This window comes from Paroedura picta, chromosome 2 (assembly GCF_049243985.1).
Source record: "Paroedura picta isolate Pp20150507F chromosome 2, Ppicta_v3.0, whole genome shotgun sequence".
Lineage (NCBI taxonomy): Eukaryota > Metazoa > Chordata > Lepidosauria > Squamata > Gekkonidae > Paroedura > Paroedura picta.
The window spans coordinates 169375308-169399886 of record NC_135370.1 but is presented as its reverse complement, the minus strand read 5'-3'; the positions used below and the strand labels follow the sequence as shown (position 1 = coordinate 169399886).

Genomic DNA, 24579 nt, shown 5'->3' with positions numbered 1-24579 from the left:
CTACCATGAGGGGGTCAGGGCCTTCCACACACACACACCACTTCTTAGCGCCTGGTGCATTCCTGGCAGCACCGGGCTTTGTTGCTAGTGCAATATAAAACTGAATAGGTAAGAGTATAATGTATCTATTCCAAGTAATAGTCCTTCTTCTTAGATGGAAGGGTCCAAGCATCCAAAGAGGTGAAGCCCAGATGGTTCATACTACAGGTTGCCAGCTAGTATCAGACCCATGTCACTCTCCGTTCTGGAGTCAGCTTCTTTAAGCCTTGAATTACGGTGCGCCTTTCAGGGAAATTTTAGCCTCCTATACTTCTTAAACAGACTCACTGGTTCTTGCAGCACTTTGAAAATGGTCCCATCCCATCAATTTCAGATTCAAGGCCAGTAAATCACTTCTACTTCTAAGCCTGCTACTGCTCAGTGGGACAGTTTCCAATTGCTCTTGTGACCACATAAAACAGGGGAAAAAGCTGTCAGTGACTTCTTCATGTAACTTCTCCACATAACTTCTTCAGGGTCAGCTCCCTTTACAACTGCTCACAGCTTTCAGAGATTTTACTCTATATTGGGGACCAACAGCCTCAAGTGTACAAGTGGAGTATCCATCGGTAGAATCTCCTATAAGTAAAAGAGCACTGTTTGGAAGAGAGGCTCTAATTAAGATAAGAGCCAAGTAATTGAATAAGTAGATCTAGGAGGAAGATCTGGAGGAAATCCTGCCCCCAAATCCTTTCGATGTGGATCAGAATCAAAAAGCCTGCAGCCCATCCCTAGGCAGTATGCAGATTGAAATAAGAGGCTGCCTCTCACACCTGTGGTCCTGCAGACCCAAGGGGAAGATTCACGTGTCCATCAGGATGTCCTCTTTCTCTGACTGAGAAGAACCTATCACACTAAGAACTTCAGTTCTGCACTGAGCCTGTGTTTCTACCAGGAGGTCTGAAGTGGGTGAGCAAGGATGCAGCGCCTGGGAACACTGTCTTTGTATCATACCAGTAGCTTGGGAGGTTTGCAAAAATGGTTTGTATAAAGTTACCTGTTGAAGCAGATGCAAATTGTTGGTAAACGTAAACTGGACTAACTTAAACACCCCGGCAGAAATCGGAAACAGGACGGACACATCACGAACAATTTTAACAAAAGGGATTTGACTCTTGCCTGTTTGCGGGACCTCATTGCTGCTTCTTCTAATGTTTCAGCTGCCTCAAACTTGCCCTGGCGTCTGTAAAGTGCTCCGAGATTCTTTAAGGTAGTTGTGACTGTCGGACTATAAAGAAAATGCATACTATGGTTAATTTCAGGTATCAGATACACAAACGTGTAAACAATCAATGGTTACTGAAGTCTGAGTCTCTCTTGCAAACTTGCCTTGGCGGTCAATTTTAAGCAGCTTTCACCTGAGAACTTATGAGCTGGACCCTGCTGTTCTTTTCCGCTGCTGCCAGTGTGTTCCGGCAGCTCAAAGACGCTTCCATGGTTGCGTCAGCAGAAGAATTCTTGAGCCGAGATATTATGTTTGTGCCAGCAGAAAGAAGGGCAGGTCCTAGCCCAGTATGTATTATTTAGCATCATTTTATAATAGAACATTTTGTTTTGTTTTTTTAAAATGTATAACCTCATCTGCAAGCCCGGAAAACTGTAAAGGCCACAGCATTTCAGATACAGCCCTTTCAATTAATTGCACAGAAGGCCAATGGCTCTCACTCAATTCCACCCAGGAATGCTCAGTGTAGATTTTTCTGTGAGCAAAGGAACAGGGTAGGCACTGAGCTTCATTGTCAAGTCACAGAGAAAGATCCAAGTAGGGAAAGGTGGGTACAAATTCCACCCCCCAAATTGTGGAATGAACACCCGGAGCACATCCAGGCCTTGCTGGAGGGAGCACAGTTCCGCAGGGTCTGTAAGATGGAGCTCGCCTGCAAGGCTTTTGGCTGGGGCCAATGAATTGTTAACATCAATACCATACGGGCCCTACCCTCCCACACAGTATCATCTGTAACTGCTCTTTCAGCGGTATCATACTTGGTTAAGGGCCTTAGGGGCGGATAGTGTGGGTGGGGCCGGTCCACGTGAGGGCCCAATCGGAAGGCGCAAAGCGCCTTCCGATTGGCCCCTCACCCACGAGTTCTAGCCAGTTGGGAGGCACAAATAGCCTCCCACCCTGCCCCCCCTCCAAAGGGAGCATTGGTCACAAGCTGGTAAGCTGCGGCCTCCATGGGGGGGAGGGGGCCGGGGAGGGCTTACCTGCGCCCGCAGAGCGCACCCGCTGCCTCCCTGGGGTGCTGGGTGTGCTTGACACTGGAAGGGGACCTTTCAAAGCCCGTTCTTATGAATGGGATTTGAAACCTAGCCTGTTTTAAAGTAGGGAAGATCCAGACCTGCATCTGACGGGATGGACTGCAGAAACTGAATCGCAGCGAGGTTTAACCTCAGGCACTCTCCATTATTTTAACTGTTCAAATCAGTTATATTTTTGTCTGTTTTATAAATATGTTGTATACTGTCCAGGGGTGGGCTACCGAGATAGGCAGTATAGAATAAATAAACATATATTACTATTATTATTATTGCCTATCAAGTTCAGCATTGTCTTAGTGAAAAGTGAAAGGTTCAAAGTTCCAGATCTACCCGACATCAAGGAAAAGTAGAATAAAATGAATAAGTGTTATATGTTGCCTTTTTAGCCTGCAGCGGAGAGAAGAGTCTCTGGTACTTCCCACAGCATCACGGTGTCCCAGATTTAGTGAACTATATTAAAAATGGCTTCTCTAATCAAGACTGTCAGACTCCACTGTCTGACTCACTCATGGGATCACCAAAATTATTATTATTACTTCCTAATAAGCTAATAGTCTGAACGTTTCAGTCCAATTAAATGGTATTTCTGAAATCTCAGAAAATGCAGGGGAAAACCTCAAGTATGTGACTATCTTAAAAGTCCAGGGATGTTGTATTAAAAAGATTTCTTCAAAATCTCTTAGGGGGAAGAAGCCAACTAGAGCCCTTTCTGCAGGAAATATCAAAATATCAACTTTAGCTACACTTTCAAAACGGCATTTAACCCTGTACCATTTACCTCCATGATTCCTAATCCAACAAATAACAGCAGTGTGGAAGTTTGTTTATGGCATGATCTCCTTCGTTGGATTGGAATTTGAAATTTGAATCATTTTGTTAGTATTTTACAACTCCGTTTGGTCATCATCCAAGGGCCTTTTGCAGAAGCCTGGCCCCAGGATGGCACAGTTAACTGCCACCCCACTCTGTGCAATGCACTCTCGGATGATACCTGCGCCCTGTCATACCAAGGGACATACCAAGCTCAATTATTTCGGTTTATTTGTTTTTACGTAGGGTTTTTTTTTTTACCTTTATTAGTTTGAATGCTGTAAGTTGCCACATGACCCTTTGGTGAGTGCCAGCTAAAAAAATCTAATAAATAAATCAAACAGAAATGCATTCAGCACTATGCCTACCTATCCACTTTGCACGCTTTGTACCAGCCTCCGTATTCACCAAACGCAGTGCCGTCTTTCTGTTTTCCCTAAATTGAGAACAAAGTACGTTAAGAAGTAGAAGAAGAAGAGTTGGTTCTTATATGCCGCTTTTCCCTCCCCGAAGGAGGCTCAAAGCGGCTTACAATCGCCTTCCCTTTCCTCTCCCCACAACAGACACCCTGTAAGGTGGGTGAGGCTGAGAGAGCCCTGAGATTACTGAAGAAGAGTTGGTTCTTATATGCTGCTTTTCTCTACCTGAAGGAGTCTCAAAGCGGCTTACAGTCGCCTTCCCTTTCCTCTCCCCACAACAGACACCCTGTGGGGTGGGTGAGGCTGAGAGAGCCCTGATATCACTGCCTGTTCAGAACAGTTTTATCAGTGCTATGGCGAGCCCAAGATTCACCCAGCTGGCTGCATGTGGGGAAGTGCAGAATAGAACCCAGCATGCCGGGTTAGAAGTCCGCACTCCTAACCACTACACCAAACTGGCTCTCTTAAAGGCTATCTTTAAAGCTAAAAATTTTTTGCTCCAGATTCCCTCTTACTTTGCACTCTTCTCTCTCTTCAGCATGCATCCAGATGGGCTTGTTTTCATCTGCATTAAAAAAAAAATAACGTTGAATATCACCTGAACTATAAGAATTGCCACATTCTGTCACACCGGCAATTTACAAAAGCCTGAGAATCCCTGTTCAGAGATACCCCTCCACCTAGACCAAGATGCACAGTTCTAGGCATATCATGTCTACTCTCAAGCAGCCGTTCATACCCTTATTTCTTGTGAGCAAACTTCTGACATTTTGAAACAAGCTGAAAATGCGACTGTCTGCTTCTCTTGCGAGTTATCATACTAGATGAGAACCAGGATTCATTAAAAAGTAAATGACTGTTTTATGCAAGCAGCAAACAGGAAAAACGGGTGCCTAAAAATCACAGTTAACAAAACTGTTAACATGACATTTCTAAGAGGCTTTTATGTCAACCAGGCTGCACATATCATGTCCTGACAGAAGCTTAGCTGTCTGCCAGAACAGAGTCAGAATTTGCTTTTATCTCACTGATAGTTCTGACGCCTTAGACATGCGGCTTACATAATGAATTTAGAATAATGAAACCACTGCACTCTAGTTACTGGCAGTAAAAGATCTTCAATGCATTTTCCCTTCCCTGTCATCTCTCTCCCTTTTGACTTCCCCAAAAGCTGATGCTAAAGGTTGCAGGATCCACACTAAAAATTGCTTCGGTTGGACGTTTACAGTGCAGAGAGATACAAATAATCATAATAAAGGCACACAGCCCTGTAGGTCGAAGGAGAGGTGATTTTATCTCATTTCTCTTCCTCACTGCAGGCCCTGGACTGGTGTGTCCCCATGCAGCCTCAGGGATCAGCTTTTACAGGGTCAAAAGGGGCTGAGCAGGAAAAGGGACATCAGCATTAGTTGACACATTCACAGTCGGTAGGATACATTACAACACAACACTAAAAGCCAGTGCAATGGGGTGGCTAAAGTGTCAGATCAGGAACTGGGAGACGCAGGTTTGAATCCCCACTCTGCCAAGGAATCTCACCAGGTGACCTTGGGCCTGTCACTCTCTCTAAGTCAAGCCTATCTCCCAAAGTTGCTCTAAGAGAGCCACAGTTTGGCCACCCCTGCTCTAAGGCAAAATAATTTAATTTATTTATTAGATTTTTATGCCATCCTTCCATATGGTACAGGGCGGTTTACATATAAAAGACGTGGGGGGGATACATGGAATGGCCTAACATATAACACAGTCCAAATACATCAACAATAATTCACAGTGGTTTTGAACAACGCAATTTCAATGGTCTTAATCAACAATATCATAGGAACGGCAGCTTAGCTAAAGCTCCCCAGAGAGGTCAGACTGGTTCAGGCCACGGAGGGGATGTCTGAGGGGGATCTGTGGATGTTGTTGGGTTTCCTTGGTCTCAGGCAAATGCCTGGTGGGGGAGCTCCCTTTTGTAGGCCCTGTGGAATTATGGGAGTTCAGGCAGGGTCCTGATCTCTTCCGGGAGCTCATTCCACCAGGTGTGGGGGTCAGGACAGAGAAAGCTCTGTCCCTTGTTAAGGACCAATGTGCTTCTGTGGGGCCAGGAATCACCAGCCAGTTGTCATTTAAGCTTAGAATGGAAGGGAAAAGAATTAGGTAAGCTGGTTTGAGTCCCCACTAGGGAAAAAGGCAGAGTCTAAAGAAAACAGATTAATAAACCCAACATTTGCATATTATGTTAAAAAAATCATAGCATTGGAAAGGGCCACCTGCCACAGCCTCCTGCTCAATGCGGGATCATGTTTTCTGAAGACAATGGAAAGCCCAGCTGCTTAGTCTGATTCAGGCTTTCTCAACCAGGATTTCACACAACAGCCCAGGAAAATGTTTCACTGATTAGGTGGCAGTCAACTATTAATTCTTATACAAGGTTCATATGAGTGCTGCAGAGCCTCTTCGGGCGCAGAGTGGTAAGGCAGTGACATGCTGTCTGAAGCTGTCTGCCCATGAGGCTGGGAGTTCGATCCCAGCAGCCGGCTCAAGGTTGACTCAGCCTTCCATCCTTCCGAGGTCGGTAAAATGAGTACCCAGCTTGCTGGGGGGTAAAATGGTAATGACTGGGGAAGGCACTGGCAAACCACCCCATATTGAGTCTGCCATGAAAACGCTAGAGGGCGTCACCCCGAGGGTCAGACATGACCCGGTGCTTGCACAGGAGAAACCTTTACCTTTACCTTTTATGAGTGCTTCACTTCTTCATAAAGTCTCCAAATACATTAACTGAGAAATCCTTATTCAAGTTACACTTCACTGGCTCAGTAAGAAACCATCCCGGTTCCTAGTTTAAAACAGCAATATCTGAATCTATCCTACTGGTTAGGGACCTCTCAAAAGTTTCAATTGTACAATGCACAATATTTACCATCCACAGAGCCAAATTCCCTTTCATGGGCACGAGTAAGGATCTCCTTGTATAAAGTTTCCGCTTGCTTAAATTTGCCCTGTTTCAGGTAGCAGGATGCCTAAAAAAGACAACAGGAACCGAGTAAGTTTTGAATTCGTTTTCTCTGTGTTCGGATATATGAAAGATTGATAGGTTGTACCAGGCAAGGAAAAATGGGTTGGATCCAAGGCCATCCTTCATCTCACAGGAGGGCTGTTTTACAATTTCGACTACAGCAGGGATGGCCAAACTGTGGCTCTCCAGATGTCCATGGACTACAATTCCCATGAGCCCCTGCCAGCAGCCTGCATCTGGTAAACCATAGTTTGGCCAGCCCTGCACTAGAGCAAGGGTCCCCAATGTGGTGCTCACGGCCACTGTGGCATCTGCTGACATCCTTCTTGGTCCACAAGTGTTTTAGAAATGGGGGAGCCCTTGTCCACCAGGGCTGCTGATCTGTCACTGAGAATCTGATTCTCTGTGCGCAATAAAATAACATTGTTTCCGTAGCAGCTGCTGTCACAGTGTTCTATTTCTCATTCCTCTTTCCCAGTGTACTTTTTAATTACTCCTCCTCTCCCCTGCACTTGGGCTTCCTCTGTGTATGTGGCTCTGTGTGTGTGTAGCTCTGCCTCTTGCAGGAGCCGTTTTGTGGTGACTCCCACTAGCTTGTCTCAGAATTCCAAAGGTGCCTCAAAATGGCTGGGGACCCTTGCGCGAGAGCACTGTGCAAGAAAGGCGACACTAAAGCCAATGATTTGCTACTGGTCTTGCTCCAGCACCGCAAAAAACTCTCCAGGTAATTGCACAAGCACATGTTCAGCAGCATTAGCGGCTGTTTCCCATTCTTTGGTTCTAGCCCCCATCTACAGCAACTCCCTTCTCTCTCTCTTTTGTTTTTTAAACTACGCAGGACAAACATACCAAATTGTTCTTTGTTTTTGCTACATTTGGATCATCTGGCCCCAGCTTGGTTTGGTAGATCTCCAGCGCCCGCTGATAGTAGTATTCCACTTCTTCATATTTACCCTGGTTCTGACATAGCAAGGCCAGGTTATTCAGCTGTTTGGCAACATCTGGATGATCTTTCCCCAATACCTAGAGACAAAAGGCACTTGTGTTTAACACCTGCCTAACATGCTCTTTAAAAGACAAGGCAGTGGCTACATTATTTACACTAGTGTAGTGTTGTTTATCATTTTTGATAGCAAAGTTGTGAATTTACATGGATACGATAACGGTGCTGAATACAGACATCCAAAGTGGTAGGCTCCACTACATGACTGCAATTAACCCACACGTGAACGTGACTGGCAGCCTTTCCTCTAGGGTAGCGATCCCCAACCTGTGGGCCATGGACCACATGTGGTCCTTCGACTAATTGGAGGTGGGCCCCGAAGGACGCCTTCTCTCCCCCCCCCCCAGCCCTTTACAACACACTTCATTGTTGTGGCGTGTCTGTATCTTATTTTGAAGGGATGTTTAAACATTACCATAGCGACCAGGGAGCGCTAGGGCAGTGGTTGAGAGTAGAAGAGTAAACTACCCCCCCCCCCACTGGGCCTCAGTAAAAGGCGTTGAGTGGTCCCCGGTGAGTGGTCCCTGGTGTTGAGTGGTCTCCGGTGATAAAAAGGTTGGGGACCACTGCTCTAGGGCATCCAGAAAAGGCAAAAGGCTGCACCAGTTCTGATACAGCCCCCTTAGGTCAAGTTAACAACACAGCAGTTTGGGCATTCCCTGTTTTGAACTAGGCCACTCACTCTCATTCTATCCCACCCAGGAGTGTTCGATATAGATTCTTCAGTGAGGAAAGGAACAGGGTAAGCACTGAGCTTCATTGGCAGGAGTCAAAGAAAAGGAGGCCACCATCCAGTTCTTCCTCCTCTCTTTCCTGGCTGCTCCCAAGTTTGGGCCACCTTCCTCCTTAGCCTCCTCTTCCTTGGTCTTTGCTATGCAACTTTTCAGACATTTTAATTTCCTGGAACCCCTGCCTCATGATTTTATTTATGAAGACATTAAGTGCCACCTGTCATGAAGACTAGGATTAGCTGAAAGTGGTTCTGATCTACAGTGGAGATTGTCTCTGGTGAAAGCAGACTCCATCCAACGGAGTATCCCTGTCCCAGTGAAGGAAGCGTCCACAGTTAGTGGACCAGAACCTTCCTTTTATCTTTTTAATAGACTGTACTGCAGGAAGGCACCACAGGAAAACATGCTCCCAAAGTTAAACGTTACAACCATTTGTGAAGTCTGCTGGAAAAAAAACCCCACAAATCTTGTCCGAAGGGTCTCCTGTCATCTCAATTCATTGTCATGTTGCAAAAAAATAATTTTCCTATCCTTCGACAAAGTTATTGCGCATCTTCATGACACATCGGCAGTATTTTGCCCAAATCAGAATCTGAAGAGGTATGCATGCACACGAAAGCTTCTGCCCAGAATTAAATTTTGTTGGTCTTAAAGGGGCCACTGGACTCAAAATATTGTCAATTTTTCACAGAACCACTAGTTTAACACACACACACAGCTGATATGAAAACAGTGTACTTCAGGAGCACAAACCACAAAAAGAAAGCAATTCCAGGGTCTTGTTACCTTCTCTCTAATCTCCAAAGCTCTCTTGCATAAAGGCTCGGCTTCCTTGTACTTTCCTCTTTTTCCGTAAAGCACAGCAAGGTTGTTTAAAGTTGCTGCAACCTGCAAAGAAAGGGGGGTAAGCAAACATATTGGCTGCCAAAGGGATGAGGAAAGCAATCAGTTTCTCATTTAGAGTTTATTCATGTTGAAGCTTCCAATATATAGGATTGGAGCTGATGAATCATTTCCTCCCATAAGAGGAACCTTTCTCATGTGCCAGAGGTAGAAAGATTAATTTCAACCCGTTCCTTTCCCATTGCTGCAGCCAGCCTTAGCGCATGGCTCTTAACCCGCACAGGTCCCCTATGCTAGTGATCCCCAACCTGTGGGCCGCAGACCACATGTGGTCCTTCGACTAATTGGAGGTGGGCCCCGAAGGACGCCTTCTCCCCCCCCCCGCCCTTTACTTCATCCCCCCCAGCCCTTTACAACACACTTCATTGTTGTGGCATGTCTGCATCTTATTTTGAAGGGGTGTTTAAACGTTATCATAGTGATCAGAGAGCGTTAGGGCAGTGGTTGAGAGTAGAGGAGTAAACTACCCCCCCCCCCACCGGGCCTCAGTAAAAGGCGTTGAGTGGTCCCCGGCGTTGAGTGGTCCCCGGTGATAAAAAGGTTGGGGACCACTGCCCTATGCCACAGTATCACCTTTTGGGAAACGGGCAGGTGTTGCTAGGGGAAGAGAAGGCAGGAAAGATCTAGTTCTACCAGAGCCATCCACTGTTGGTACATAATTTAAGTTCCAAGCAGTATTTTTGGTGACTCCTGGTAATCAAATGTTCTTTGTACGTGCTCACAATTTCTACCTTTTAAAATACGCTTTCACTATTTTTGATATGTCTGATTATGACAGAAGTTAAGGTATTGTTAACCTTCTTTACTTTCATTGTTTGACTTTTCTGGAAGGAAAGTACAAAGATTTACCGATAGAACCACACAAATATATCTGTAATGAAGGTCAAATGAAGACAACTGAACATGTCCTATTTGAGTGTAAACTCTATCATCACCTACGTACAGATTCCCAAGCCTCAATGCTTACAGAAGGCCTCAGAGTTCTGAGGAAGCAACATCTTAATACTGTTGGACACAAACAAAGATCTAACAAAAATAATTGCTAAATATGCTTGGGCAGCTACAAAAATAAGGCAGAGCTGGACCAACCCTACATACTAATGCTTCTTATACTGGATCCATATATAATTGTTTTATTCCTTAGTTTTTATCCATTCATAATTGATTTTAAATTTGTAACCAATGGGATGAAATTTATCCAAAGGCTATTCCGTGTAAACATCTGGAAGAAGTTCTTGATGGTTAGCGCGGTTTCTCAGTGGAACTGGCTTCCTCGGGAGGTGGTGGGTTCTCCATCTTTGGAGATTTTTAAGCAGAGGCTGGCTCTGAAAGAGAGGCTGATTCTGTGAAGGTTCAAGGGGGTGGCAGGTGACAGTGGTGGTGAGTGTCCAGCATAGTGCAGGGAGTTGAACTAGATGACCCAGGAAGTCCCTTCCAACTCTATGAGTCTATGATTCCCAATAAAATTGATTGATTGACCGACTGATTGGATTTTTATGCTGCTTCTCCTGGCAAGCCAGCTCGGGGCAGTTAATAACACAACCGTTAAAACACAGTTGTTAAAATAGCAATTGAAAGACATTTGGTTAAAAAGCAATAAAAAATAATTAAAACACTTCTCTAAACTTCTCTAAATGTCTGAAGCATATTGCCTAGAAATGTATCCATTTGCCCTAAGGGAGCTCATTGTAGGAAGGGGCCAGCTTGGATGATGTGGCTCCTTGTTGGCCCCAACCAAATGCGTGACAGAAGAGCTTCATCTTGCAGGCCCTTCGAAACTATGCCAGCTCTTGAAGGGCCTGCAGATCTTCCAAGAGCTCATTCCACCAGGTGGGGGCCAGGACCGAAATGCCCTGGCCCTGATTGAGGCCAAACATATCTCTCAGGCCAGGGATTGCCAGCCTGTCCAAATTGCCTGAGCACAAAATCTTTCAGGGGTATAGTCAGTTAGGGACATGGGGCCCAAGCCACGAATGGCCTTAAGGGTTAAAACTAAGACCTTGAACCTGATCTTTGAGTAAATCCCCCCCATGAGGAAGCTCAATGAGAAATGCATAGGGATTATTAACATACTGGAATAAAACTTATCACTGAACCATTCTGTCTCTTTGCTACACAGATCCCAAACCTTTATGCTCCTGAACAGTTTCCTTAAGAAGAAAAAACAGGTAATAGGTATAAAATGTATTTAACTAGCACAATGATGCCCAACATTTGGCTTCTGCATGTTATCACCAATGAAGATAATTCTCATTTTTCATCCTAATAAACAGAAGTCTGTAGACCACAAAGACACAGAATATCTAACTATGGCCAGAAGTCCTGTCCTCCTGCCTACCTACTTGCATGGAGTTAAGGTTTCCCATAAAGAGGACTTGAGCCAGGGGTAGTCAAACTGCGGCCCTCCAGATGTCCATGGGCTACAATTCCCAGCGGTTGCTGGCAGGGGCTCACGGGAATTGTAGTCCATGGACATCTGGAGGGCCGCAGTTTGACTACCCCTGACTTGAGCTATTTGCTCAAAAGGGCTGGCCCACAGACTGAGAAACGTATCAGGATAAGCTTCTGGTCAAACACATAAGCCATTAGCTATAAGATGGTGAGCGCTGGGCTAGTCCTTTAAAATATTAAAGGCACAGATTTGCTGAGCATGCAGAAAAACATTATTTGTGGCGTATCAACGGCAGGAAACCCAGCGAAGCAATCTCCAAATCCCCTTCTGCAGTATATAGTAGGAAGGCATTTATCACCGGATTAGAGGCGACTCGAGAGCAAGCCATCTGAGCCGCATAAATGTTTCATCACCATTATATATAAAGGAGTGGCTCCATCAGGAATTCAGCAGCACTCCTGATCCGGGCCTTGGGAATCTGGAGCACGCTCAAATCGTACAAAACTGATTCAAAATCAGTCAAGCATTATGAAATTTTCTGTGCGGAAAATTTGTTTGGGAGACCTGTAATTAATTATTAGAATGCAAAGGATTTCACTGCAAGACCCGCCCCCCCCCCCCAACAATAAGCCGGGACTGAATAAAAACTTCCTATTAAGTTCAATATTAAAATGAGTTTTCAAAGAAAAAAGGTTAGTTCCAGAGAAGGGAAAGGAGGGAACAGAAATGAGAGTGACGGATATACAAACCGCCGGATGATCTTTGCCCAAGGTCTTCTCGCGAATAGCCAAGGCGTCGTTCAATAAATTCGCGGCATCTTTGTATTTATTCTGGTCCCTAAATTAGGGGGCAAAAGAGAATCATGGGTAAGATCTTCACACTTTATAAAAACTGTTACTTGTCATTTAAGCGTTAAAGTAATTACTAACAGGTGGAACCAATCTCAGCATACCAAAGACACTGCCCCGGATTCAGTGCAAGTTGCTCTTTTAAACTCTGCACCCAAGAAGCTCTTATTCAATGGAATAGGCTAGAAAATTAATCTATGTGACAGGCCAAGACTGCCTGTCACCGCTCTATAAAGTATAAACTACAGCCTACTGTGAGGTAGCATAAATATTTTGCCCACTTCTTTACTGGTCTAAGTCAGCAGGGAAGCACCATAAGCACCACTGTGTGCTAAGCCACAAAACAATGTTAGAATCATAGAATCATAGTTGAATAGTCCATATGACGTGAACTGCCGTGAGCTGGGAGCAGCGGTATACAAATAGAATCATAGAATCATAGAGTTGGAAGGGGCCACACAGGCCATAGAATCATAGGGTTGGAAGGGGCCATACAGGCCATCTAGTCCAACCCCCTGCTCTATGCAGGATCAGCCCAGAGCATCCTAAAGCATCCAAGAAAAGTGTGTATCCAACCTTTGCTTGAAGACTTCCAGTGAGGGGGAGCTCACCACCTCCTTAGGCAGCCTATTCCACTGCTGAACTACTCTGACTGTGAACATTTTTTTCCTGATATCTATATCGTTGTACTTGTAGTTTAAACCCATTACTGCGTGTCCTTTCCTCTGCAGCCAACAGAAACAGCATCCTGCCCTCCTCCAAGTGACAACCTTTCAAATACTTAAAGAGGGCTATCATGTCCCCTCTCAACCTCCTTTTCTCCAGGCTGAGAAAATCATCTGCAGTTTGGATTCAATTCCAAATGCCTGCAGATGTTATTTGAGGGATGACTGTGCGACTGACTCCCTCGGAAGGAGAATATGAAAGTTGTTGTTAAAAGAGGGACAGAAATGCATCCTGAAACTGCCTGTCATTATTAGCTCATAAATAACTGAAACCACACCATTGTTTTATTTAACAGTGTCCACGACAAAGGTGTTTTGACAAAGGGGTGGGGGGAGAAAAGAGCACCGACCTGTACACCAACGCAAGTATGTTCAACATAGTGGCGACATCAGGATGATCATGGCCCGAGGTCTTCTCCAGGTCTTCGAGCGCTTGCTTGCAGAGGGGTACGGCAACCTCGTATCTGCCTTGGGATGCGTACTGAATGACGAGGTTGTGAAGGGTCCTTAATCTTGCGGGGATCTCATAGCCACCCTGCTGGGCAGCAGCTGCTGCACTGCTATGTGGCTGTTGCACTGGGAGGGGGCAATAAAACAGGATTTGTAAAGTTCATTACTAAGACAGACACGTATAGACACATGCACACAAACACACACCGAGATCTTGAATTGTGTGTGTGCTTTTTCCCTTAGACATGCAGCCCATAGGTCAGTCAAACAAGAACATTTTGATTTATGATAGGGAAAAAACGTTGAGAATAGGAAGGTTTAAGTAACAGCGTTTCATTTCCTCAGGACTTTTGAACTCAGGTCCCCTTCGTACAACTGGGATCCTTCCATTACAAATCTACTATTTTCAGCCTGCTCTAAGCAGGACTTCTACACAGTTCCACTTTGCCAGACATCCTGTTTCTTCTCCTCAGTACCTAAGCTTATTTTTCAACTGCTGTTTATCAAGTCTCCCTGTCTCAACGCTCCATCAGCTGGCATTATAATTGCTCTTAGAGAGAGGCGGAACCTTGCCTGTCCATCACACATGAGTCCACCCGCTGAAACACTACAAATAAACCTGAAGTTACTGACAGCCAAAAACACAGAAGGCATTTTTGGGAGAGGGGTGTATCTAGATGGAGAAGAGTGCGAGCCAATGGGGTGCCTTGCCAAACGACGGCCACCCATTAACATTATCTTTAAAAATTTCATAATGAGTTTTGAAATGCTCACTAGAAATTTCTGCTAGACCAAATCCTGCCCATAGCCTTTTTTATTCTTTTAGGCAAGGCAACTATGCCCTGATGGTGTGGCAGTCCTTTGATGCTAGGCTACAATGCACAATGTCCTACGGCAGTCTAGGAATTGAAACTCAGCTAGTACCTTCAATATATTTTAAATTAAATCATTTTAAATTCACTTACTTCCTTGCCCTTGGTCATCTTCGTCATTGGGGAACAAATCATCCAGTGGTTCTTTGGCTGAGTCTGAGTCTTTATCCTCCTAAACAACACCCCCCAAAAACAAAGACTGTTACGATTATCAAACAAAATCAAATCAGATGCATGTGGATTGTAAAAGATAAAATATGTCAAAGAGGAAGATGCCCAGGTGTGCATACATTTTAACCTCTCTATTTTCCCTTCCACCTGTGGAACCCAAAACTGCTACTAAGGGAGAATCTTACACGTCATCTCCTGGAATGTAATCATGAAGGACATAAGATCCAAGTACCTTGCTCATTTTATGATTAAAAGTTTTTCTTTTATCTGAAAAAAAAGTAAGACACATCATCAAAATACTAATTTGCTCTTCTCGGCAGCAGAAAAATTCCAATTTCTTTTATACACAAAGCATGATTGTGTCACTGAACAGGCTGAGATTCTGACCTTGACAACCCAAGAATTTAGCAACCGGACTTATTTTTTGGCCTTTTATATGCCAATGAACGTACCTTCCAATTATTGCTTCCAGAGAACCTAGTCCTTTGTTTTTTGGTTGTTTCTTTTTGTAAAGCTACAAGGGAAGTACAGTAGCATATACATAACTATGGAGAAACCCCAACTGTCATCCCAACAAAAAGCTATCCTTTATCTGTCATCAAAATGAGCTTTGTATGTTGACTGAGAATAACCAAGAGCCACTTACAATAAAGGGGCTGGCTCCAATGAAATTCCTAGGCAACCTCATGCCTGGTGTTTATTGAACCCTGTGGTGATACTGCATATATGGGTTGGTCTGTTACTGAATTATAACAATACTGAATTATAACAATAATAATAGCAAGTGTGAAAAAGAGCTAGTTTTTAGTATCCCACTTTTCACTACCTGAAGGAATCTCAAAGTGGCTTACAATCCCCTACCCTGAGGTAGGTGAGGCTAAGAGAACTGTTACTGGCCCAAGGTCAGCCCTAGCTGGCTACATATGGAGGAGTGGGGAATCAAACCCAGTTCTCCACATGAGAGGCCGCTAGTTTTAACTACATGGGCTGGCTCTCAATATTTTATTTAATATTTTATTATTCTGTGTCCCTTTCCAGGTTAACTACCAGGGTGATGGCATGAACTATCCATAATTTTTGCTTATTGAGGAACTGATCACAGAAACATTAGACGTTTCCGGGATTTATTCTTGAAAATACAAACCTGGCATATTATCATTTAAAGCTGGTCTGGATTAGGCCTAGGTCCTACCCAGAAGGGACTGTATCGGTGCTTGGCTCTTGTGGCCCTTTCTTGCATGTCCAGGGAAATGTTGATCACCACTTTGGGGTCAGGGGGCAAATTCCCTCAAGCCCAGATTGGCCAAGGATTCTGGTTTTGTTTTTTGGGGGGTGGGGGGGTGGGGGTCATCATCTGGCCATGTAATTGGGGTCACTGTGGGGGGGGCAGGTGGTTGTGAATTTCCTGCATTCTCCTGGGAGTTAGACTAGATGACCCTGGAGGTCCCTTCAACTCCATGATTCTATGAATTACCAATGGAAAACCGACAGACAGGGGTAAGAAGCAAAGTCACTTGAAAGTAAAAGATGCCACCTTATTTTCCGGGCTCTTCACTCCTCAGAACACATTTATGGAGAGTTCATACGTGATACTGGGCTGGAACACCCATTTGGCACAGCTCTTCAATACCCAGCAGGTCTCTAACTGCACTATCTCAGATTCTGGTGATTCACAGTCTGGTTGAAAGTATTAGTCCTGAGGGAGCCCAATATCCATGCTAAGACTACTCCTGCAAGGCAGCTGGGGACCTGATAGCAACAGTGAAGACATGGAGATATATACACATGCCGTGGGTCAGGCTCTCAATCTACTGTGCTATTTAGATTGGGACAGGACTAGGCCGATCATTACTTGGAGAAATTCAAAGTAACAGCAGCTTCCAAACTGCTCAAGGGATGGGGGGGGCATTCAGAGGGACCATTCCTGGCAGCTGATTGATCCCATTTGTGTTCAAATTGTCCTTGGGGGATTTAACAGTTGCTACCTCCGGCTGCAGTGCCAAAGCCCAAAGCCATCTCTGAAACAACCGATCCAGCTGACAAACAGCTCTAAAAAGTGCTTGCTAGAACTCACACTGCTCCACAGTGTAAAGAAAAGACCACAAGCAACAGAGCAGCGGAGATGAGTGTTTCAAGAACCCTCAGGAGGAATCCATCTCAGCAGAGGTTCACTGGTGGGGGGCTTTCTATTGTGGGCAGAAAGGTACTTGCAAGAGGCAACTCTCCTCCCTCCCGCTGCACTGTTCAGATTAGATTTCTATAATGTGCTCTACATGAGCCTTCCCTTGACACTGATCCAGAAACTGCAGCTGGTCCATAATGCAGCTGCCCGAGTCCTCACTTGAACATCTCGGAGGGCTCACATACGGCCTGTTCTGAGGCAGCTGCACCGGCTCCCAGTTGAATTCCGGATCCGCTTTAAGGACCTTCAAGGCCATACACAGTCTGGACCCAGCATATCTGAGGGACTGCTTACCTCCCCTCCAAAAGGACATTACGATTGTCCAAATCCAACAAACTGGCAACCCCCTGCTCTAAAGTAGAATGTCTGGCCTCAACCAGGGCCAGGGCCTTTTCAGTCCTGTCCCCGACCTGGTGGAAAAAGCTCCTGGAAGAGCTGTGGGCCCTCCAATAGCTGGCTCAGTTTCAAAGGGCCTGCAAGACAAAGCTCTTCCGCAGGCTGTGGCCAATGAACATCATGATGACTTGAGACAAAACACCAATGGGCTCCCTCTATACCTACCCACTCAAACCAAAAATCAAAGGTTTGTTGGTAAATCAGGTTTAATATCTTAATTTAATGTTACTTTAGATAAATTGTACCTGAGCCACCCTGCTGGGAGGGGCAGGGTACAAATCCCAATACAAATAAATAAATGGGCTCTCAAAAACAGCATGCCAGGTGGGATAAAGCAGGCGAGCTGTAGTGGAATAGGGTGGGAGGCTGAGTGGGTACCTTGCCATGCCATGGCATGGCAGGATGGGTTAAAAAACATCACCTCGTTTTCTGCTGGGAGTAGCATCTTCCACTAGCAAAAAACTGTAATGTTCTCATATTCCAAAATCCCACAGAAATAAAGCATTTACTCTCCTGGCAACACTGCATTTGCAGGCCATCACTTGACAATTTTATTTGAGTGATCCAAGAGTTGATGATACCTGGACTTTGGGCCAATATCCTCCTGTGATGACCTCCAATGTGTTGACACATGTGAAAAGATAAAATCCCTTCTGTTGACTCCCATGAGTCTTACATATTTACAGGCGCAACTAATGAATTATCACAACTGTCTGGATGCTTTCAATTGTTCTGTCCTGACTACGTAATGCAGACTTCTTGCTGCTGTCCATCTAACAGTCTTTGTATTGGATCTCTGCCAAGCCTGGCCAAGTCTAAGTGCCGAAAATGAGCCTGATTTAAGATGGGCCAGGGTGGTCAGGAAAGACCAGGGTAGCCTTGGGACCCCTCCGAAAATCAACACTTACTTTGAAAAGCCCTCTTCAAGTGCTTCTGATGGGAATATTACACGTTAATCTGGAATATTTCATATTGGAGCCTGGCGATAGAACAATTTAGCCACAGTCTGACTTGGATAAAGTGGATTATTTGAGCCCATTTCATTCTTGCTTCAGAACTACATCTGGGATAAACAACTGTGCTCATTCCGGTTATGACCTTCAGAAGGAGAAAGATACCCCTCTTGATTCTCCTGGACATCTATTTTGAGCATGGTAGGTCCATTTCAGGGTATTCAAAAAAGAATACAAAATATGTGCAGGGGAAACCCACAAATGCTATGTTACTGATCTACATCGTTCCTGTTCTTCAATATAAGAAAAATCCAGGGTGAAACTACTGAACTTGAGTTCAAGAGGTTTTACTTCTAAAGAAGAATCTGAGATTTCTTACTCACTACAGGTGTTAACTAACCTGGCAAATCCCAAGACTCCCCATTAATTACAGCCATCGACTAGCTTAACATACCTACTTAAATGGCCTCTGTATTTTTGTTGCTGTTGTTAACTATGAATTTTAAATAGTCAACTTCACACTGTTCTTCCTGCATTTCTTGACCTGCTGCTTATTTTCCCCTCCTTTTTGGTCTACCTACAAGAATTCAGCATACAGGTTACCTGAAGTTGGTGGCCACAAAAACCCATCCTTACCATAGTTCTCCCTAATATCCCGGAAAGCACCCAGTGGTTGAAATGCTGTCCAGGACACATCTGGGGTCCAGCCTGCACTTCTGCCCACACAGGCCAATTCAGCCGCGCCGAGCTTGGGCCGGCCCCTGGAGTGTCTGCCTCCAGAAGCTGGCTGTGAGCCGCGCGGCCACCCTTACCAACAGATGCTGCCTGGCCGCCACCGATGCTCCACTCCTCCACTTCACTCGCTTTGCTGCTGCCCTGACCGGCCCACCAGTGGCCGCCCCAACCAGGCACCACACGGCTTCACGTGGACCCTATGGAGCCTGCCCCCTCAAGCCGGACACTCACTGCGCTGGCCACCTTGCGCTCACACACTCCCTGCCCTCTGAGGGCAGAAGATGCGGTGCCAGCTGCAACTGCAGCTGTGAACCCCGCTCCACAGCCGGAGTGCCCAGTTGGCGACACACTAGCCACAACACTGCCAGGCAGCCGTCGCTGGAGCCCTGCCATCAGAGTTGCAGCCCTGATGCTGAGGGCTGGGGAAGCCGAGTGCCTCTGACCCTGCCAGCCGCTGATCACTCGCCCTACCACCTTCCCCAGGGAGACGTTCGCTGCAGCCCAATAAGTCCGCCACATGCCTCTCCCACCACTGCGCCGCACGCCAACTACCCACCCCACCGCGCTACCTTGCTAGTGCCGCTGCATTCCTAACTGCAGTGGGCTTCTTTGCTAGTTTTGGAATAAAAATGTGTTCATCGGTAGAGGCCTGTTTATTTTTGCCACAACAGACTAACATGGATACCTCTGTAATCAATAACCACACGACCGCTGTCATCAATAACCACACAACCTCTATTTTGGAAGACCAAACTTCCAAACTAGCTGCCATGGTAGGAGTCTCATGGCACCAGGAATTTCTCAACCGCTCCAGGTGAGAATCAACTTAGCAGAACTAGTGAGTTTTTAGTCTCCAGGTACTAGCATGAATAATCATGATGCTGACCTTGAATACATCTGGAGTTCATACAAACACCACCCGCCGTACCTCCTGCATTTCATGACCCCTTTGGTCTTGCTGGGCATACAGCGGGGAAGTGGTAAAAACGTATTCGACTGGTTATGCGTCAGACGAACTTGACTACAGTCCTCAATGCGTTTGAGACACAAATAGGCCTTTAAAAGGCCCATTATGCACGGCCGCCGAAACGGCAATTTCGGGTCACGTGGAAAACGCGGAGGGGGAAGACGCGACGCATACCGGTTATGCACGGGGCGGGGCGCAACGGCGGCAAAACCCAGAGTAACCGATTATGCACGCGCCGATCCGGGCGCCGCTTCTGGTTGCGCCCCGCTCACCCGGAAGCTGCGCTTTCTTCCGCGTTTCACTGACGCGGCTTTTTCGGCGGCATGCACCGAAGCTGCAGCCGGTTGCAGCCGGCTCCGTGCGTTATCTGTGATTTTAGTCGCCGCCATTCCACCCCGAATGTGCGCTAAAACCCCCGTGCATAATGGGTCAAAGTGCTGCGAAGACTCCTGCTGGTTTTCGGCTATTGATGAAATGTTAAGTAGCAAGTGTAAAAAAAACCCTGCTACTTCTTTAGCAGAGCAAAAGATGGAAAACATTTTTTTTAAACGGCTACTTACTGAAGGGGAAATGTCATCATCGTATTTCTTTAACTGGTTCATGAATTCTAGGTGCTTCTTTTCTTCCTCCAGCTGTGCCACAGACTGCTCACTCTTCTGCAGTTTCTGCTGAGTGTTGGCCAGCTCGTCCCTCAGCCACTGATTCTCCTGGCAGAGCCTGCGAACCTGAGCACGCAGTTTCTGCTTCTCCGACTCCACTGCGTTCAAGTGATTCGATAAAGCCATCATGACCTGCAGAATGGACCAGAGAAGATACTGTTCTGTTTCTACCTGATTTGTAATTGAGCATCAGTTGCCTTTCTGTTTTACAACAAAAACCCTCCCTCCCCCTCAAATCCTACACTTAGAGGGTAATATTAATAAACTTCACGGCAAATAAGGTATGCTTTATTTGTGCTTTATTTTTACCTGTGCTTCACTGAGTCCAAGTTCCAGCATCTCCAGAGACTTGCGAATCATGTTCGATTTCTCTTCCACCAGATTGGTCTCATCGTCTTTCTTCAAACACTTAAGTGTCTCCAGTAAGCTCTGCAAGATGGAATTGTGCTCATTCTTCAGTGCTTCTAATCCCTGAATGACTTGCTTGGTCTTCGAAATAATTTCATCCTGGGTGAGCTTCTCCAACTTGTCTTCCTTTAGATACACCATTGTGGACATGTTGTCATACATTCTGGGGGGGGGGGAGGAGGGGAAAACAGAAAAACGACACTTTTTAGAAGTTCATCCTTTCAGCACTAGAGCTTTATTTCAATAATAATTAGGTAAGCACCATCAAGTCACAGCCCGCCAAGGCGAGAGATAAGCAGAGGTGGTTTGCCACTGCCTGTATAGCAACTTGTTTATACAGAGAACAATTAAAATGTGGAATTTGTTCAGGAATAAACAATTTTAAAGGGGATTAGATAGATTCATGGAGGATAGGTCTATCCGTGGCTACCAGCCATGATGACTGGGGGGGAACCTCTATATTCAGATGCCTTAAACTTCTGAATCCCAAAGCCAGGAGATATCATCAAAGAATGGCCTTGGTCTCTGGGCCTCGTTGTTGCCTTCCAAAGGAACTGGCTGGCCCCTGTGTGAGACAGAATGCCGGACTAGATGGACCCCTGGTCTGATCCAGCAGGGCTCTTCTGATGTTCTTTGGAAGGTCATGGAACTGGTTGGCCATTGTGTGAGACAGGATGCTGGACTAGATGGACCACTGGCCTGATCCAGCAGGGCTCTTCTTCTGTTTCTCGGTGGTCCCCCATCCAAGTATTAACCCTGCTTAGCTTTCAGGCTCTGATGAGTTTAGGCTAATCTGGACTTTTTTTAAGGCCTTGTAATTAATTTTTTGTCTATGAATATATGTGTAACATTTCATTCAACGTTAGAATATACCGATATAATCAAACCAAACAAAATCAGTCAGAAACTAATTGCTCAGTGGAAATAAAAGCTTTTATCTATTTATCTCACTAGCTTCATTTACATCCTGCCTTTCTCCACAGTGGAAGCCTCAAGAGGCTTATATTGATCTCTTCTCCATTTCGATCCCCACAAGAGTCACCCTGTGAGACAGGTTAAGCTGAGTGCATGTGACTGAGCACCCACCAAATTTCCACGGCACAGAAGGTGGAAATCGCCCAGATCCTAGCTCTACACCACACTAGCTCTCACTAGGAAACCAACGCTTATATTTTCCTGTTCCTGAGTATTCTGCAGAATTTGTTCATGCACAATAGGATACCAAAACTCTGGAACTCTCCCCCCAAGGAGATTTGTCTGTTCCCTTCTACTGACATCTTCTGCCAGCATGTGAAGGTTTTTGTGTTGTTCTGTTTCACTTGCCATTCCCTCAGTGCTTCTTATTTCCTGCTCAATGTTTCGGATTGTTTTTTTTTTAAATGTTTTTTCATGCTTTTTAGCTCTGGTTTGAATTATGTTAATGATGTATTCCTGCTGCTATGGTTAGTTATAATGGCATTAATGTGATTTTATTATTATATCATATCATATCATATCATATCATATCAATTATATATTAATATATATATATTATATATACAGTATTTGCTACTTTCCCCCCCTGAAAAACATGCCTCCAAGTGGGGGGGGGGGTCATCTTATACGCCGGGTGCACTTCAGATAGACATAGCTGCCCATAGTGGCCCATAGTACTGTATTTTGAGTGGAAATGTTGGGGGGGTCGTCTTATAGGCCCAGGCGTCTTATACGCCGGCAAATACGGTATATATATATAATATATTTTAAGATATTTTTTAAAAGGAAGTGAAGTAAGCAATGCGATAACAAAAAGCTTGGCACAAACTAGTAACTGTAGTACCTATATTGATGTCTATTTATATAAAATTGGACAGGGGAGGTGAGGAGTGGGGCTGGAGCTCAGTTGTAGAGCATACACTTGGGCATGCAGAATGTCCCAGGTTCAAACCCTGGCATCTCCAGTTAAAGGATCTGGCAGGAGGCAATGAGAAAGAACTCTACCCGGAACTCTGGAGAGACGCCACCTGTCTGAGGAAACAGTACTGACTTTGACGGACCAAGGGACTGATTCAGTATAAGGCAATTTCATGTGTTCATGCGACCCCTCCCATAAAGATCGATCCTGCCTTAGATTAAGTCAGACAATCGATCTCTGGAGAACAGTATTGTCTAGTCTGACTGGCGGTGGTTGATCAAGGCCCCAGGGAGAGGGCCTTCCACATTAGCTACAACCTGATCCTTTTAGCACCAGATGCTGGAAACTGACCTTGGGGTCTTCTAACGGGTAAAGCAGCAGCTATGCCACTTAGCCAGCTCTAGTTATACCAGTGTAACAATGGCCTCTGCCTAGGACTTATAGATGATGAAGAAGAGTTGGTTCTTATATGCCTCTTTTCTCTACCCAAAGGAGTCTCAAAGCGGCTTACAATCACCTTCCCTTTCCTGTCCCCACAACAGACACCCTGTGAGGTTGGTGGGGCTGAGAGAGCCCTGATATTACTGAAGAAGAAGAAGAGTTGGTTCTTAGATGCCGCTTTTCTCTACTCGAAGGAGTCTCAAAGCAGCTTACATTCGCCTTCCCTTTCCTCTCCCCACATCCTGTGAGGGAGGTGAGGCTGAAAAAGCTTTGAGACTCGTTCAGGTAGAGAAAAGCGGCATATAAGAACCAATTCTTCTTCTGCTGCTGCTTCTTCTGCTTCTAGTATAACTCTTGTAGGCTTGAATAGCACCTTTATTAACTTAGTAGACTTTGCTGCCTTTGAGGTTGAAGAAGAAAAAAACCTTCCCTACAGAGTAATGGGACGACCCATTTAGGATGCTTAGGGCTGATCCTGCGTTGAGCAGGGGGTTGGACTAGATGGCCTGTATGGTCCCTTCCAACTCTATGATTCTATGACCCAATTTTACTCCCAGACTGTGTACAGTGATATGTTCACATCAATCAGTGTCTTCAAAGCAATCCCTCTTCAGTTTTTAACTCAGCATTTTTAGTTGCTGGTTTGTTTTGCATACAAACAAATTATCACAGAACATGAAAACAGTCATTACTAAGCCAAGAAAAGACATAACTGAGCCTGAAACAAAAAGACAAAAAGGCCTTCAATGTAAGGCACAACCTTAAACAAACTAGACACGCTGTCAGAGAAGCAAAAAACCAGAGATGCCAGTGAGCAAAAAACATTTTCTATTTAACAAGCTGGGGAGCTGACCTAGCAAAAATCAAGAGCGTTTGGGGGAAAAAACCCTGTTAAGCTTGCAATGACAATGTTACACACATAAGAAGATCAGGAGTGGTTTAAGGATTTGCAGGGCTCATCACACCAGAGCCAGTTTATAGATGCACAGGACCCTAGGAGAGTACAATAGCAGTGGGAGCAGCCGGACTGGGGACAGAGGGGGTCCCCACAGTGGAAAGAGGTGTCCTTCTGCATGTCCTTAAAGAGGGCAAAGGGGGAGGAGAGGGGCTACAGTCCTGATCCATGGGGGGGAGGCACTATGCAGGGCCCCCTGGAAGCACGTGCTACATGGATAAACCGTCCCTGAAGATCAGCTCTTTTTAAAAACACGGAATGCAACTGCAGCTTTGATTGTCTTCTCTCTTTTCTCCTTTCTATTTGGGAGTCAGCAATACATTTGACCAGACACCATGAAGCAGCACTTCGAGGGAGCTGTTA

General features: G+C 45.4%; 1 protein-coding gene across 8 annotated transcripts in view; it reads right to left on the bottom strand.

Annotated features, from left to right (window-relative positions):
• The window catches only part of KLC1 (kinesin light chain 1), a 69182-nt gene that overhangs the window by 24891 nt on the left and 19712 nt on the right, over positions 1-24579 (bottom strand). For all 8 annotated transcript variants that reach the window (XM_077323779.1, XM_077323781.1, XM_077323780.1 and 5 more), the window contains exons 2-12: positions 20828-21089; positions 20420-20650; positions 14549-14627; positions 13484-13709; positions 12310-12397; positions 9052-9153; positions 7381-7554; positions 6436-6535; positions 4043-4092; positions 3477-3544; positions 1159-1267 (exon numbers count right to left, since the gene is read on the bottom strand). In XM_077323779.1, the coding sequence (XP_077179894.1) occupies positions 1159-1267; positions 3477-3544; positions 4043-4092; positions 6436-6535; positions 7381-7554; positions 9052-9153; positions 12310-12397; positions 13484-13709; positions 14549-14627; positions 20420-20650; positions 20828-21088 (1488 nt within the window). In that variant the 5' untranslated portion in view covers position 21089. The remainder of the gene's footprint in view (positions 1-1158; positions 1268-3476; positions 3545-4042; positions 4093-6435; positions 6536-7380; positions 7555-9051; positions 9154-12309; positions 12398-13483; positions 13710-14548; positions 14628-20419; positions 20651-20827; positions 21090-24579) is intronic.